Source organism: Protopterus annectens, chromosome 7.part0, assembly GCF_019279795.1.
Source record: "Protopterus annectens isolate FY-2018-M chromosome 7.part0, PAN1.0, whole genome shotgun sequence".
Taxonomy (NCBI): Eukaryota; Metazoa; Chordata; order Ceratodontiformes; family Protopteridae; genus Protopterus; species Protopterus annectens.
This window is the reverse complement of record NC_056739.1, coordinates 1,587,875,718-1,587,893,451: the sequence shown is the minus strand read 5'-3', so window position 1 is coordinate 1,587,893,451 and position 17,734 is coordinate 1,587,875,718. Positions and strand designations below refer to the sequence as shown.

Below are 17,734 nucleotides of genomic sequence, written 5' to 3'. Positions count from 1 at the left end.
TATTCTGTATAATGTATAATACAGAGTGCTGTTACTGTATAATGTATTATGCATGATACAGAATGTTGATACTGTATCAAGTATTATCTATAATACAGAATGCTGATACTTTATAATGTTTTATGTATAATGTACAATACAGAATGCTGATACTGGATTATGTATTATGTATAATACAGAATGCTAATACTGCATAATACAGAATGCTGTTACTGCATAATACAGAATGCTGTTACTGCATAATGTTTTATTTATAATATATAATACAGAATGCTGATACTGTATGGTGTATTGTGTATAATATACAATACAGAATGCTGATACTGTATTGTGTATTATGTATAAGACAGAATGCTGATACTGTATAATGTATAATACAGAATGCTGATACTGTATTATGTATAATACAGTGCTGTTACTGTATTGTATATTATGTATAATACAGAATGCTGGTATTGTATTATGTATAACACAGAATGCTGATACTGTATAATGTATTATGTATTATGGTATAATACAGAATGCTGATACTGTATAATGTATTTATTATGTATAATACAGAATGCTGATACTTTATAATGTTTTATGTATTATGTATAATGCAGAATGTTGATACTGTATAATGTTTTATGTATAATACACAATGCTGATACTGCATAATGTATTATTTAGTATGCATAATACACAATGCTGATACAGTATAATGTATTATGTATAATACAGAATGCTGATACTGTATAATGTATTATGTATAATACAGAATGCTGATACTGTGTAATGTATTATGTAAAAAATAAAATGCTGATACTGTATAATGTATTATGTATAATGTACAATTCAGAATGCTGGTACTGTATAATGTATTATTTACTATGTATAATACAAAATGCTGATACTGTATAATGTGTTATGTATTATGTATAATACAGAATGGTGATACTGCATAATGTATTATGTATTGTGTATAATACAGAATGCTGATACTGTATAATGTTTTATGTATTATGTATTACATATAATACAAAATGCTGGTACTATATAATGTATAATGTATCATGTATAATAAAGAATGCTGATACTGTATAATGTTTTATGCATTATGTATAATGTATAATACAGAATGCTGGTACTGTATAATGTATTATGTATGCTATACTCTGTTGCATATTGTCTACTCAGAGGTGATCTCTGTTGGACATGCTACACTTAAAGAAATCACAATCCCTAACAGCTACATGCTCCATGGATCTAAACCTTGTCAATCGCAATAAACAAAACATGCTGGAGGGATAGGTTCATGACCAAGAGACTCCCCAGACTCTGGAATAGACTGCCCATACATGTCAAGCAGAGTGCCTCTTTGGCCCTCTTCAAAAGGAACCTTCACGATTGGATGGGAGAAAGTAAATTAATCCCGGGGATCATGTCCGTCACCCTGCTAGTCAGGTGTCCAGGGAAGTAAATAGTGTGGAAAGAAATAGCCAGGGAATTGTTATGGCTAGGCTTGTAGAGGCCCTATCCACTACCAACCTATGCACCCATGTAGTAAAAAGGATTCTGCTTTATGTAACACACTGGTGGCAAGGAATGAAGATATCTGTCTATCAGAAAACCCTCAGTCTACAGAAAAAGGCATCACCTTTCCAATGGAAAGGGTAGAAAAAAGAGGCAAGGCGAAGGTGAAAAGGAAGAAATCAAAACTGAACATGGAAGGATTGAAGAACATTACTGTAAGAAAAAAGAAGAGAAAGACAGATGTTGACTACATGGCTCAAGCTGTGGATTTACAGTGCCAGCTGGATGAGAATTTAATACGCAATGAAAACAGTGGAATTAATAAGACTAATAGTGATGAAGATCTATCCTTCGTAACAATTGATAGAGCAGAAATGACTGTATTAGAAGCTGAAGATTCTTCAGAGATGGTCAGCAAAGATATTCTTGTAATTGGAGATTCAGTTATTAGAGGAACTGATACTTATATTTGCAGAGATGATAATGAACATCGAGTAGTGTTATGCTTGCCAGGAGCAAAAATAGAAGATGTGAAACAAGTCTTGGAATACCTTTATGTAAGGAGGTATGGCTCTGTTTTTATTCATGTTGGTACAAATTATGTCACCATCAAAGATTCTCTGACTGTTAGTCGGGAACTGACAGCCCTCCTAGATAGTATAGCTTGTACTGGTGTTAGGACATATTTTTCGCAAATAACCTATAGAAAGGATAGTCAGGTCACTGTGAATGAATTTTTGGATAAACACCTACATGGAAAAAATGTCCTGTTTTAAAAAATGGAAATGTGTAGAGCATCCAAGCCTTCTTTTGGGCACACGTGTTCAGACAGGATGGTGTGCATTTGTCTAGATCAGGGAAGATAATTTTTGCAGCATATATTTTCAATATTTGACAAACACTAGCCAGGATTATTGCCAGGTCAAAAATGTAACTGTTCAGATAGCAACATTTGATGCATCTCTGATGGTTGTTAATGCTAGGAGCATTAATAATAAAGTTTTTTATTAGAAATTTTGCTACGTTCCCACAAGATTGATGTTGTTATAGTTTGTGAAACATGGTTAAAGAACAATGACTGGAAACCAGTTCTGACAGGGTATAAATGTTTTTACTGTAACAGTCATTCTAACAAAAAATCAGGTGGAAGTATCATGAAAGAGATTAAAGATAGCTATGAGACTTATGTGATTATTACATGTTCAATGACAACACCAATACTATAGACTGTGTAACTGTGACAATAAAGACAACCCTGGAACGTATAACAATTGTTGGAGTGTACAGACCACCAAAATCAAGTGCAGATGACCTAGAGGAATTCTTACATTTCTTACATGAAACACAGGAGGGAAGAATAATATTAGCTGGGGACTTAAATTTACCAGAAACAGTCTGGAATAATATTGATTCAACAATGTTAGTAAAGAAATGATTCGCAAGTATATTCATAAACAACAAATGCTTCAGATTGTAAAAAAAAAAACTAACAGGGGACGGAATATACTACATATTGTTTGTGTTCCCAAAGAAATTACTGTAACTTCAAGTCACGTTTTACCACCATTGATGTACAGTGATCATGAGGTCATAAAGGTTTATTTGTTGCTAGATAATTCTGCCAAACTGAAATCTAAGCCAATGCACAGAAGGGTAATTACAGATTATAGGGAAGCAAAACAATTACTATATAAAACTAACTGGAGTGAGGTGTTCAGTGGAAAAACTGCAGATGGAATGTGGAAAGTTTTGAAAGAGAAATTGTTTGAGTGCAAAAAGCCAAAAAAATGTTTAACATCACAATCTAGGCACGCAACATCAGGGGGGGTATATTTCTACAAGAACAAGATACCTAATTAAGGTGAGAGACAAAAAATATAAGAAATGGAAGAGAGGTCGAACTACAACTTTGAAAACTGAAATAAACGAGCTGGACAAACAGATTAAACATAGTGTTAGACAAGATAAAGATAAATTTGAAGAAACTTTATATAAAGATATTGAGCATAATAGGAAACCTTTTTATAGATATTCAAGATCTGGAAGGAGTGAAGATACACAAATTGATAAACTGTGTGCAGATTCTAAAACTTATTCTCAGATAAAACAGATTAGATAATATTTACAAAATCTTATGCAAAACAGTTTGGCTCCACAAAAGGGGTGGTAAGTTGTCCTAGTGACATCCAGGTAACCCCAGATACTCAAATTAGATTATATTGAAAAAGAACTGTGCAAACTGGAGCCAAACAAAGTGCAGGGAGGAGATGGAATAAGTAACAATGACTTGAGAACACTTAAGCAAGAACTTACACTGCCATTACATCTATTATTCACTATGTCATATAAATATGGGGAGATTCCTCAAGATTGGAGACATGCACTTATTAAACCTGTCTTTAAGGGAAAGGGGAGTAGTACAAACCCAGAATAATACAGACCCTTACGTCTACTTTCATGTTGTGGAAAAATAATAGAGAAGGTAATACTAGATAAGTTATTGTCAGAACTGGATAGGTTGGGACTTGAAACCATACATCAGCATGCTTATGTTGAAAATAGATCTATTACCACCCGTAACATTATGTTCTATAACAATATAATAACAGCTATGAATGAACATTTGTGCTGTGATGTGATTTACACAGATTTAACTTCAGCATTTGACAGGGCCATGCACAAAACACTGATCAATACATTAGTACACTAGGTATTGATGTACGGTTGATAAGATGGATAGCTACATGGCTTACAAATAGGACATGGCAAGTATCACACACCAACTGTACAGGTGAAATCCTTAGTTACAGTCAAGGTGTCCCACAGGGCTCTGTACTAGGCCCTTACTTGTTTAGATTGTATCTTTCAGACCTTACTTTTTCATCTGATGTGTTCTACAGTCTATATGCTGACAACCTGAAATTGGGTAAACTGATTACAAGTGTTACAGATAAGGCATGTCTGCAAAATAGTTCGACTAAATTGACCATTTGAGCACAAGAGAATAATATGTTGATAAATACATAAAAAACTAAGCATATGAGATTTGGTAGACATAAACTGAAAGGTGAATATTTAATACAACACACAGTGCTTGAAACTGTAGACTCATTTAAGGATCTGGGTATATAGGTAGATTCAGCTATGATTTTTTCTAATCATATCAACCAATTGACTAATGATAGTTAAAGAACTATAGGTTGTATAAAAAGATTTATAAAGTCTAGGAAATCAAACATAATTAAGTAATTGTTTGTTAGTTACATTAGACCCAAACTTGAGTATGGAATAACAATATGGAAACCCTACAGGAAAACAAGCATGAATAAACTGGAAAGAGTAGAGCGGAAATATACTAAGGGCATTGATGGATGTGAACATCTAAGTTAATATGAAAGACTAAAATATCTGAACTTGTACAGTGTCAATTACAGATATTTAAGAGGAGATCTTATTCAGGTATATATGGCATTTAGGGACAACTACCTCTGGGAATGTTTGGGGATATCAAAAAGTGCTAGAGAATTGTTAGATAACCTATGTAGAAGATTCTATAGGAATGAGAAGTGTACTAATTGGTTCTCTGACAGTAGCTGATGCTTGAAACAGACTACCAAATTACATTAAAGCAAGTACTAGTTTAGATAACAGCCTGGACATTTATTATGGGAGCAAGTGTTTTTGCATATTGGCAAGCTAGAAGGGCTTTAATGCCCATGCTTGAAACATTTGTATGTATGTAGGTAAGTATTAGTTTAAGGGTGTGCACACTTATGCAACCAGCTTATTGTACGTTTTTTTTTTATTTTTTATATTTTTTCTCCTAATAGATTTCTTTGTTTTTCAATTGAATTGTAGAGGTTATAGGTTACATTAAAGGTGGGAAATGTTTTGAAATTATTTATTGTGGTCTCACTTATTTATATCACAAAAACCTGGCATTTTAAACAGGGTTGTGTACACTTTTTATATCCACTGCAAAAAGCATGTCCTATGTTGACCTTCTTAAAGCCCTATCCTTGTATTCCTTACAAGCTGTTGAGGGAAGATCTATGCCTGGCATACAGAGTATCTTTGGGCTCCACTCTAATGGACCTCCTTCTTATTTGTAAACTAAACAGCATCAGAATTACCTGTTCTAAAGACTTTAACCTTGACTGTGATACAAATCTTACCTGCTGGACAGACTACCCCTTTTCTGGAGCAGGCTCCCCATCTGTGTGAAGCATAGTTCTTCCCTAACCCAATATAAGCATAACTTGGAAAACTGGATGGATAACCACAAATTCACCTCTGGTTTGGTACCTAGTGGACAAAGGCATCCTATAAATGGATCATTGCCTAGGCCTGTTTGTAAACATTTCTTCTCCCAAGTCTTGCTTACAATACCAAGAGTACCAGATCATGTTAGAGATTTGGGATGCACGGCTAAATTTAAAAGGTCCCAGTGGTCATTAGCATAGTACACATCTATGGATCTATGAACTATATCAGAATGAACAGAAGTGCAGATATAGTCCTAACCATGGTGAAGGGATAAGGGATCATCAGGTAAAGGGGCTGCCGCTGTTAACGAACAGTGATGATTATGACACTGTATGTTTTCCAGTATAGGAAGGGTAACAGATAAAGATAGCAGTGCATCATTCAAGGGGAATGGATTAAGATAGTGGAGAGAGCAAGACGATTTATGCATCTTTGGACAAAATAAGGGTATCCTCAATGTATGCAAATGGGTCAGGGAAGGAATACTTGGAGCTATGGACAAGGGTCTAAGGAAGGGGTAAAGTGAAAAAAGAGAGGAAGGTCAATAAGTCTACAAAAGAGTCTGTAATTAGTAATTAATCACAAAAAAGAAAGAACAAACTAGTAGAAAAAAGGGGGTGGAGAGCTGGAGGAATTACACTCCAAGCTGACAAAATAAACAGCATTAAAAGAGGCAAGGACAACAAAGGCACAGTTTGAAAGGTAGTTGATAGAAAGGGTCAAGAAGGATAATACATTTTTAGATGACTAGAAAGAGGAAGGGGAAAAATAGACCCTGGTAGGCTCAGCAAAGATAGGCGATTGTGGAAAACGGGGAAACAGCAGAGGTTCCAAAAGAATAATTTAGTTCAATCTTCATACAAAAAAGTAAGGGAAGGCTGTCAGACTGGGTGGAAGGAAGAGAAGAGTAGGGAAGCAGGGAACAGACACTAGGACAGAGAGGGAGTTAGGAGAGAAGGAAATAGCAGTCCTAAGGAAAGAAGGATAAATAAAGCACAATGACAACAGGGCATGTCCCCATGGTTCTAAGGAATCTAGCCTGTGAGCACGCATATCCTTAGATGGTGGGCTTCAACAGATCATCATCAACAGCAGAAATGTCTGACAACTGGAAGACAGCATATTACCCTTGTCGGAGACAGCAGGGCAACTCAGGGGAACTGCAGACTTGTTCGTCTAACAGCAACAGCAGGTAAGGTCATGAAAAATCCTGATAAAAAGGCTGGTTAGTTTCCTACAGGTCAACAATCTCCAGGGTAGCTAACATGGGGTCAGTGGGCAGGAGGAGACATTAAACAAACCTGATCTAGCTTTATGACTGTGTTACAGGGTAACATAATAAGGAAGCATTCACAGATGCTGTCTCTTTGGACTTCAGTAGTTAGTACAGAAGATTGTGTGCTGTTAACAAGCTGCTTCATATAGTTCAGTGTTTGATTTCCTCAGCCCCTACTTACCTACTGTATTAATCAGCAAGTCATTTAATCAGACACTGCTCCGAGGAAACTGGGAAATTGAGCTAGGCTATTAAGTGGTCTTCTAGACCGCATGCCTAAACTACTTATGAACCTAAGGCCTTCGACTCAGCCCATATATGCAGTTGTTAGGAAGACTGAAAGAGCTATGGTAGAAAGAACAAATGAGATTAAAGGAGCAGTTCATTAGCACCTGTGATGAGACAGATAATATTTAGAATAAGGGAAGTGACCAGAACAGAACTGCAGGGGCCAATCTTTGGTCCAGTACTCCTACGACTGCTTGTTTAGGACATATCGAAGGAAGCAGAAAATATGGTCTAACAAGATCAGTCTCTTCACTGATAGTATTAAGCTGGGTAGCAAGAACTTTTAAGTGTGTCATCTTAAAGGTGTATATCTCTAGGCCTCTTATGGTCCCTTAGATAATTTGCCTAGTACTTGCTCCTATGTTCCCACTCTGCTGGGTCATGGTCATACCACACCTTGTCTACTGTATACAGTCTGGAAAACCATGCAAGAAAGATAGCTACTGGAAGATGTCAAGAGGAAGGAAACCAGAAGTATCCATAGACTACAGGAACTGCAAATCTTCTCACCACATACAAGAACAGCCGAGGAAGGAGACATGACTTTTCTGAAGAGAAAGGGGAGACAGTGATGAAGGGGACACAAGAATCAGATTATAGGGACCAGCTACAACTTGTACCTGCAAATGTGCTTTTTCACAAACAAGGTCGTGGATCCATGGAATGCACTACCAATATGAGTGCCATGGGACAGGTGAAAAAAGTATGCGAAGGCAGAGCCTAAATGGCCAACTGAGAGCAGTGAATTTTGAGAGATCCATAAACAAGTATAATAATATAGGAAAAATTTATTATTTTCAAATGCCAGAAATCTATAGATAAACTACTAAACTATAGAAATATCAATTTTGGTGGAGATATACAAAAATTTTACTGTCAGGTAACTTGGAGATATATTGAGTCACTGAATATGAACAACTCAAGGAACTCTCACCCAGATGCTGCTTTGAAAAAAGATCTGCAATTGATGACATCTACGTTATAGGAACTATCTTTGAAGATGGATGGCTTTAAAATGACTTAGAAAACCTCAAATTAAATTCTCAAAAACAGACTGATACTTTTAAAGAACTATTACAGCAACACCATACAAAAATAGCAAATACAGAGACTTCTCTAAATGACGCTGAAGGGAGACTCAAAGAGGAAGTATTCTAAAAAGAATTTCTGCTTAAACAGAATACATGGCTGCTTAACAAAATAGATGACTTAGAAAACAGGGAAAGGAGAAACAACATAAGACTCTTTGGTCTGCCTGAAGACACTGAAAGTGAAGACATTATTTCATTCTTAACAACCTGGATTCCTGAATTTTTAAACCTGAAAGAGGGACTTTTCTTTGGAATTGAAAGGGAGCATAGAGCACTGAAAAAACCTGCTTCTAACTCAACAAATACTCCACCTAGATCCATAGTTATAAAATGTCTTTCATTTCTGGACACGGAACTAATATTAAAATCTGCTTGGAGAAAATCATCCTTAAAATACAATCAAAGCCTGATAAGGATTGACAATGGTTATTCTTCCAGAATACTAGAACAAAGGAAAAAAGTCTGGCCAATAATAAAACTGTTGAAACAAAACAACATTAAAGCAGAGCTGGCCTTTCCAGCCAAGGTAAAAATACTTTTTGCCAATGAGATGAGAACTTTTAATGACTTAGACGAAGCTACTATATTCATAAAAAACAACAGCATAGTGTCTATCCCAGAATAAATGGAATGGATGGCCCCTACTCTTAAAAAAGTAAAAGAAACAAATCATTGGACTGATGCTAGAAAGAAGAAACAAAAAACTGATTCCAAGATAGCTGTCCCAAAAAAATAACTCTTACAACTACATCTCTCAAAATATCAACTGATAGGGTACATCACTTGTCATCTGTTTTTTATTTAAAAAAGGAGGAATTCTTAAACAACTAAGAAACAGTAATGATTTATTCAGAATGTTCAGAGAGTCCAATAATTCTTCACAAACAAAGGTAGGTCAAGATGGGTTACTATTTACATTATATATAAGCCAAACAAAACAACATATAATACAAACATAGAAGTTTCTATTTCCCTACTTGAACTCAATGAATACTTAGCTTGTTAATTTTTCATTGATTTTACTTTTAATAATTTAAATAATTAATTAAGGGTTGGGAGGGTGGCCTAATGGTTAAGGTGTTTGCCTTACAAGCACAAGGTGCAGGGTTTGAGTCTCACAAGAGATAATTGGCTAGGCTTAAAATGGCTCGCAAGAGCAGTTAGCTTAGTATAATCAATGTACCTATGAACTAATTCAACAAGGTAACATTCATCAGAGTTCAGACTCAAATATAACAAATTAACATCATATATAATAGCAGTAACAGTAGAGTGTTTTGAAAAAAAAAAATGCTGTCATGGAGACTAATGCCTTCTTCAGTTAAAGTATGATTTAGAAATGTCATGTATATCCTGGTTAAATAATAGTAGCAAGCTCTTAGTACAAATGTCATCATTATTCTGTCTAAATACAGATAATAACAATTATGGCAGGTATCACAGCTAAGAGTGCTGTTTGATCAATCCTGATATGGTGTGTGTGGATACAGCTGTGTCTCGCAGCTAGTACAACTGTCATTATTACTCTGTCTAAACATAGTTAATATCAATTATGGCAGGTATCACAGCTTCAAGTGCTGTTTGATTAAGCCTGACATGGTGTATGTGGATGCAGTTGTGTCTGGCAGCTGTTATATGTTGCCATTTTCATCTCCGGGAAGCTGTGGGTTGTGGCTTGTGATCAAGGTTTACTGATGCTTGTGAATTAGGAAGAGATATTTGATGTTTTAGCCTGGATCCAGGGGAAGGGGGTGGACAGAATGTGATTTGGGACATTTTGGCAGAGAGTGGTTTATTTGTACGTCTGCTGAGTGAGAGGTGGGAGGGCTGGAGGAGTGTGTTGTCTCTTGTTGTGGCGGCTTGTTGGGAGTTTTTTTTTTTTTTTTATTTGTTTGCTCTCTGTTCTTCTCCTGGCTGCTGCCTCGCTGAAAGGGAGGGGAGTTTAGGTTTGAAGTTGCAGTGAAGTGAAGCTTTGATTCAGGTGCATCGCAAGCCTCTGATATGCAGTACACAGACACACTAACAGAAACAGACGCTCCCATGTTGCTATGGTAATGGAGAGAGAATGACGATAATGCTTAATGGCTCTGAGATGATTCTCGGCAATGACATTTTTGGTTTTAAGAAATATATATAGTAAAAGGGCTGTTTTAAACCACATGTACACATATTGATGGTCTCCCAACACTTTGTTTAGCTCATTTACGTGATTCTTGAAAAAAAAATAAATAATAAGCGCAATTTTATATTTAAAATGTACTTTGGTCCAAACATATTAAGGACTTGCATAAGAGTGGAAGTCTGAGTTACTGTGAAAGACTTAAGAGCACTTGGTCTTGTGCAGTACTCTTTGCAATGGTCTGGGAGGTGAGCTTGCCCCGACGTGTTGGGCATATGGGGATAGCTGATACTAGGGGTGTTTGGGGTTGCCAGGAAGTGCTAGAAAGTCATCAGATTTCCTTTGTGGAAATATCTGTGGGAATGGAAGGTGTGTTGAGTGGTTCACTGGCAGAGTGGCCACTGAATGGAACTGACTGGTAAAATGGAACAGGACAAATATTGAATATTTTAAGAACAGCCTGGAAACACACCACATGAATTAGCGAATGGTATTCTGGAAAAACTGGATGGGCAGTGTTGCCCGTGCTTGAAGTACTGATGTGTGTGTATGTAAGGATGGAAATATACTTATAACAAATAAGAAACTAGAAGGGTCTCATAATTTAAAGTCTATGGACTGAATAAGCATGCTTGGAAAGAGCTAATAATAATAAACATTACAGCTTGTGCCCTCTCAAATAACTAAGCAACAGCCAAAAAAAAAATAAAAAATAAAAAACCACACACACAACCTATAGTTATGTAATGTATGATTTTAGTAAATCTAGACTTAAAATACATAATCGTCATACAAGATGAAGTAGTCTGCTGAATTTAGATATTAAAGACACGATTTAATAACATGGGCTTGTGTATAATAACACTACTGTCTTAACTTGTCCTCAATGACATACACTACAATGAACATCAATGGGAAGCATGATGATTTTCTTATATAAGTAAATATGCATAACAAGTCATGTAAATGCTTTAACTTGAATTGTACTTTTTGATACCCATCTTGACCATATATAATACATAAGCTGTTACCAAGGTAACTAATGTTTTATACATGACATCAAACCTGTTCAAGGGAAACAATAGAAGCCTGAACTAGGAATGTTACAGAATGTAACAATCACATTCTGAACAAATAGTATTAAATTGACAATAATCACTCAGTTTAACCTTTGCTGATTATACAAAATAGAATGCTGCCATTTAAATCTAAAAATGTTTAGTATATGCCATAAAATGGCAATTTATGAATATGGAAAGGGAACTTGTAATCATTAATCACAAGTGAATTTGTTGTTTTCAACCTATCATTTCACTAATTTAATAAGAAATGGCATACATGAAAATCCTTATGTGTAGGAAATGGGGGGAAGAGGGATGCACTGATAATTAAAATGCACTAACTTTCATCAATGTTCACATAAAACAAACTTGATACTTAAAGTAAGTTAGCAACAAACAAAGTGATTACTCAAATGCTGGCAAACAATGAAATATAACTTCTGATATATCCAGTAAAATACACTGTATTATAAACATTAGGTAAAAATATTATTACTATCTACTTATATTAAGTAATACATTTTGAAAGACTTCATCAATAAGGGTGAATATGTTAAATAACTGTGTGCTATAATCTTTTACTGAGGTTTTATATATGATACATCCTACTGTACTATGATTGAACTGCTTGTCATATATGTTTCATGTAAATATTAATTGCTTATACAGTAAGTAGACATTTATATTGTATTACAATTCTGTCTAATCTACAATAGTACTGTATCTGGTCAAAATAATATAAATATTGTTTATTCCTATTGCAAATATTCTTCATATGATAATTCAATTTATGGAGCTCAGATGTTCTGGATTGTCAAGGTATGAGTGATCTGATAGATTTAGGTTTATCCATCAGATTAGGAATGATTGTCATTACATGGCTAGTGCAGTTTTGGTAACATTTATTAATTTTAATTTATTTCACAAAAACATTTTTAGTATGCCTGACCAAAACATTACTTTATTGGTAAAGTATAAAACTGATAATTTCATTTAAAAGCTCAAACATATACTTTATAGTTATCAGAGAAAAACTGTAATAGTCACAATAAAAAAAGCATGAGAAGGAAGGGATGGAGGGATAAGAAGTAAAACATTAAATGTACTTGAAGAGCACAGTGGACAGGCTTAATGTTTGGCTTAATTATCTTATTTACTTATTTATTTTTATGTGTTTGCTGGGTCAGTAAACTGGCCCTCAGACCCTTTTCAGCACACAAATCTATAGAAAGACAAAGAGAAACAAGAAACAGAGCAGCAATAGGAACATGCAGATCAAATTCTTTAAACACATACTATTAAAAAACAAGTTCAGGAAAAGGAAGATATAATACAATTATTCCCTTATTAAGCAAATGTAATGAAAATCTTTTTTTACTGCCCTCTCCAGTATTCTCTTACTGCACAAAGTCATTTCTGCTAACAGTTATTACTAACAGATCTTCAGAATGTTGTTGTGTCAGATCTTCAGAAAGTACTTCCTGGAAATTATGTTTACTCTTTGAGGTTTAATAGAATGTGCATTATACCATGACCTCCCATTAATATTCCAAAACGTGCACGCTGATTGGCCAGCGTGCACGTTGTAAATTGACTTATACTAATGGAAAAAGGTCCGGTCGCCCGGACTTTTTCCATTAGTATAAGTCAATTTTAAAACACTGTCTCGCTATGTTAAAAGAGTTTAACATAACGACACAGGTTTAAAAAAAGCAACGGAGATCTCTGTTGCTTTTTTTAAAGCTGTCTCGCTATGTTAAACTCCTTTAACATAGCGACACAGTGTGTAAAAAGCAACGGAAATCTTGCTTTCTCCGTTGCTTTTTTTTAAACCTGTCTCGCTATGTTAAATGGGTTTAACATAGCGAGACAGCTTTAAAATAAGCAACGGAGATCTCCGTTGCTTATTTTAAAGCTGTCTCGCTATGTTAAACCCATTTAACATAGCGAGACAGTAAAAAGCAACGGAGATCTTGCTTTCTCCGTTGCTTTTGGCCCCAGCTCTGATGCACTGCGTAGGCATGCGCAGTGCATCAGTACTGCCGCGGATACCAGACAGCTGCGGAAGGGCAGCAAAGATGCATTATACAATGCCATTATTTAAGAAAAGTAATTATTTATTTTCTTAAATGTCATAGTATAATAGCAATAACCCACGCCTGGGTGTGGGTAATGCGGGATTTACCCGCGGTTGTCTTTGGTCCCTCGGGACCAAACCACGCCAACCGTGGGTAAATCCCGCATTACCCACACCCAGGCGTGGGTTACTGCTATATTACAGCACTGCTGTTCTTAAGACTGTCAGCAACTCATCATTTTGTTCCAATACTCTGAACAATGTTGATCAGACTCAGTAAACACCTTTCTTACCACTGAAGACCACCCCCCCCCCAGTATATATATATATATATATATATATATATATATATATATATATATATATATATATATATAAAACACACACACATTTATTTTAAAGAAAATACTTAAATCCTACTTTGCCAAGTGAAACACGTCTGACAAATGCTTAGTACGTCATTGACCGAGGGTCATCCAAGCTTTCACAATTCAGTTCAGCAATACAGCATCTACACTTTTCGCTAGTTGCACTCCCCCATCTCAATACCACCAACAAAACATACAAAAACAATGCAGGCAATGACTTACAGATACATTAATCAACTGTCCCATTTACTGGTACTTATTAGGCTATCGATGTGTGAGAATTTTAACAAGCTTAGCCTTACATCCCCATAGTAGCTTTTAGTCCTTATCTTTTGTACTCAAATAACCCAGAGGCGGCAGAACAAACATACTTGAATATCTGTCAATACCAGAAACCGTTGTTTTTAAGATAATACATTACATTCAGAAGACCCGTCATCATGCTACAGTATTTTTGTGGAGTCATTCTGCCCACTTCTATGAGTAGAAGATCTCCCACTTACTTTGGAATTGGACAAGTGTGTATTTAAACAAAGCTGATACCACCGATACATTATTCTTTTCTTAGACTTGAAAAGATACTGGATATGGGATCAATCCATGTAGCAATGTCTACTATAGCCAAGAAACTTACAATTAAAGCACACCCTGAGATGCAGAAAGTAATACAGATCGCAGAGGACCTTTCCAGTCAGTGGTTATATCCGTACTGCACTAATATTCCCAGCAGCATTGTAACGGTGCGAACTGAAATTAATCGATTCCTTCGGAAAGCAATTGGGGGGGGATATCATATCGGGTTTCTAAACTATGCCTGGCGGCTACATATCAGGTGGTGCCCGTGCAACGGAAATGTCTTGCATAGAGAGAAAACAGCCAGTAAACAGAGGCAGATATTGTTGCAGCGTAAGCCGTTTCTCTCACAAATATGGAAGGGGGAAAGACAGGTGGTCGGCTTCCCTGATATTTATAAAGTACACCTCCACCATACTTTCGGAATGTACAGTATGTGACTTCGAAAAAAACAAGGGAAAGAAGAGAGCAGTTTTCTGAAAACAGAAGCACCATCCTGCGTTCGGACATACTGAAAGTTTACAACCAAGAACGAGTTGTGCCTGTCCAGGAATTTACTAGTGATTGCCACCTGAATACTTTAACAGCCAAGCAGAAATGCAGCCATCTCTTACCTCGTCGTCGTTTTCAGGACTTTCCCCCGTTACACCGTTGAGTTCAAGGGCCCTTGAATCCATAACGGCGGTCAGAAACTTTGTTTTTTTTTCTGTACTGACAGTGGCCTTCTGTTTATTTTCTACATCTATGCCGAGTCCTTCTGCCTCTAAAAGTGTAGCTATGTCTGCCGGATGAGGGCGGGCTACTGCGAAAGTCGTGACCGTTACTTTACTTCTGCTACGGTCAGGCTTTGATCCAGGTCTGTTTCCAAGGATTACATCAACGGTGCTTTCCAGATATTTTGTAGATTACGGAATGTGTATGAGAGGGTTTTGGAAGTACTGTAAATTTGTGCCCATTATGTTTGCCACAATGGCCATGTTCATATTCTTTTATTTATTTATTTGACATGTGTTTATTGGGTACTCCGACTGAGTCAACAGAATCTATTTTCAGCGGAGGCATGGAAGAAAAGCTCCACATACCGACGATTTATTTATTTATTTACATTTGTTGATCGGGAGTGTCCGACTGGACGTAGGTCCATTTTCAGCTTTTCATTTTCAGTTAAAATAAACAGACAGTAGTTACACTGGATTACATAGCGATTAACAATTTAATATAGCAATTACTTACAACATATTTACAGATGAAGAACATAGTACATCAGTAGATTTAAAACATTGTGAAACCATATTACACAAAACAGTCGTTTAAAACCTTACACACATACTCATGGCGTTAAAATTCGCTACAATAAACTTATTTGTAAAATCAACAGAAATTAACAACGTAACGTGGGACATGTGATCATGGCACTCTAGTAAACGTCTTACAAGTTCAAGGTAAACAACTAAAATTAGATGTTAATAGCACAGAGTGGATGGTAATTAGAATAAGCTTCCTTGTATGTTGAAGTAAATAACATCATCATGTCCAGTGGCGGCTGGTGACTTCAAATTAAAGGGGGAGGCTGCAGGAGGCAGCTTAATGGGTGGGGCCAATGGGAACAGGTGTGACCAACTAGAAAGAGGTGGAGCTCTGCTCAAAACTCCAACAACTGGAACTTTAATTAAATATGCTACCCTGGGTGCCAAACCATCATTACAAGAGTCCAATCAAGACAAAATTAAGTGTAGAAGAAAAAAATATTTCAATGCATTGGCTACATGACAACTTACTTAATATCTAAACAGGTTGTGAGGCATGAAAAATAAATTACTTTTTAAATACATTATTGGAATGCCAGTTAAAATCAAGTATAAAAAAAAACAAGCAGCACTTCTCCTTGCACTGCAGTTCTAATTATAATTTATATTGTACCTACCTATGAACCTATATTCAGCTTTATAAAATTACCAAGTAACATGCTGAAAGTAGCAATCTCTGTGATAACCCCACTTGTAAAAATGTTTCTTATCCAAAAAAGACCTGCTGCCGTACAACTATCTACTTGTTTCATGGGGAACACATGATCAAAGTAAAAAATGAACAGCGAACAAGAAACAAGCTCAAGATAAATTGCTTAAAGGATTACTGCACAAGTTATGGACCACACATGATAGATTGGAATTCTGTTTAGTTTACAGTTAAAGCCTGCAAAGATAACTGCAAGTCTCCAACAAATGTAATGAGTTTCTGAAAATACTGTAATCCTGTCCTTTATTACAAATACTGTCATATGCATTTCAGTACCTAAGGCTTATACGTTATCTAGTTATGTAAATATTCTCTGCATGGCAACAAAGAAAAGGCTTTCAATGTTGTTAATTCTTTAACAGTATGCTTATTAAAGCTTACTTGCATCTTACAATAGCTGACAAGCTTACCTGATGGTCATTAAAGCATTGCTACTTTAATACAGAGCAGCAGGACACTGCAACAGCATGCATTTTCGGAATAATATGAAGCATAAATCAACAGTATAAAAATATGACAGAAAACCAGAACATTCTGCAAAATCAAGGACAGATGAAAAGCCACGGTTGTACTTGTGGTCTACTTTGATGGGGGAATACTCTGCACACTTACACTGCATAACTGCTCCTTGCCTTGCTTGGACACATCCAGAGCCACTACAATGGGGAGTGGGGTGCAACAAGTAGGTCACTGTTTGAAATGTCTCTGGCTGACAGTGATGGCTCTGACACTCACACCTCTACCTCAGAGCAAGAAATCTGGACAAAGCCATACATAGAAGTGGAACACAGGCCCAAAAATAAAGACAATTTTTAAATATTGCTCTTATAAACTTAGAAAGATAATAGAATAGTAGTAGGTCTTGCATTAGTATGAATTTTTGAAGGGTATGAAATCTGAAACTCAAATGTCTGCCATTATTTTCTAACTTCAATCTTTAATGATTTGCTACTAATTTTCCAGAAAAACACAATTTTATGAAAAACAGACCCAAAATGTTATGCAAAAATCTATAATTGCCACACAAAACAGCTCAAAACCTGTCAAAGAAGGGACACCTTTTTTAAAATTAGTACTGTCAACT

The 17,734-nt window shown here is 35.9% G+C and overlaps 1 protein-coding gene across 2 annotated transcripts in view; it reads right to left on the bottom strand.

The window, feature by feature from the left end:
- Positions 1 to 15,597, bottom strand: part of LOC122807137 (ninjurin-1-like) — a 514,013-nt gene extending 498,416 nt beyond the window's left edge. Inside the window, exon 1 of one of the 2 annotated variants that reach the window (XM_044078144.1) lies at positions 15,249 to 15,597. In XM_044078144.1, the coding sequence (XP_043934079.1) occupies positions 15,249 to 15,311 (63 nt within the window). In that variant the 5' untranslated portion in view covers positions 15,312 to 15,597. The remainder of the gene's footprint in view (positions 1 to 15,248) is intronic. The other variant, XM_044078143.1, reaches the window with a different exon arrangement.
- Positions 15,598 to 17,734: the final 2,137 nt, after the last annotated feature.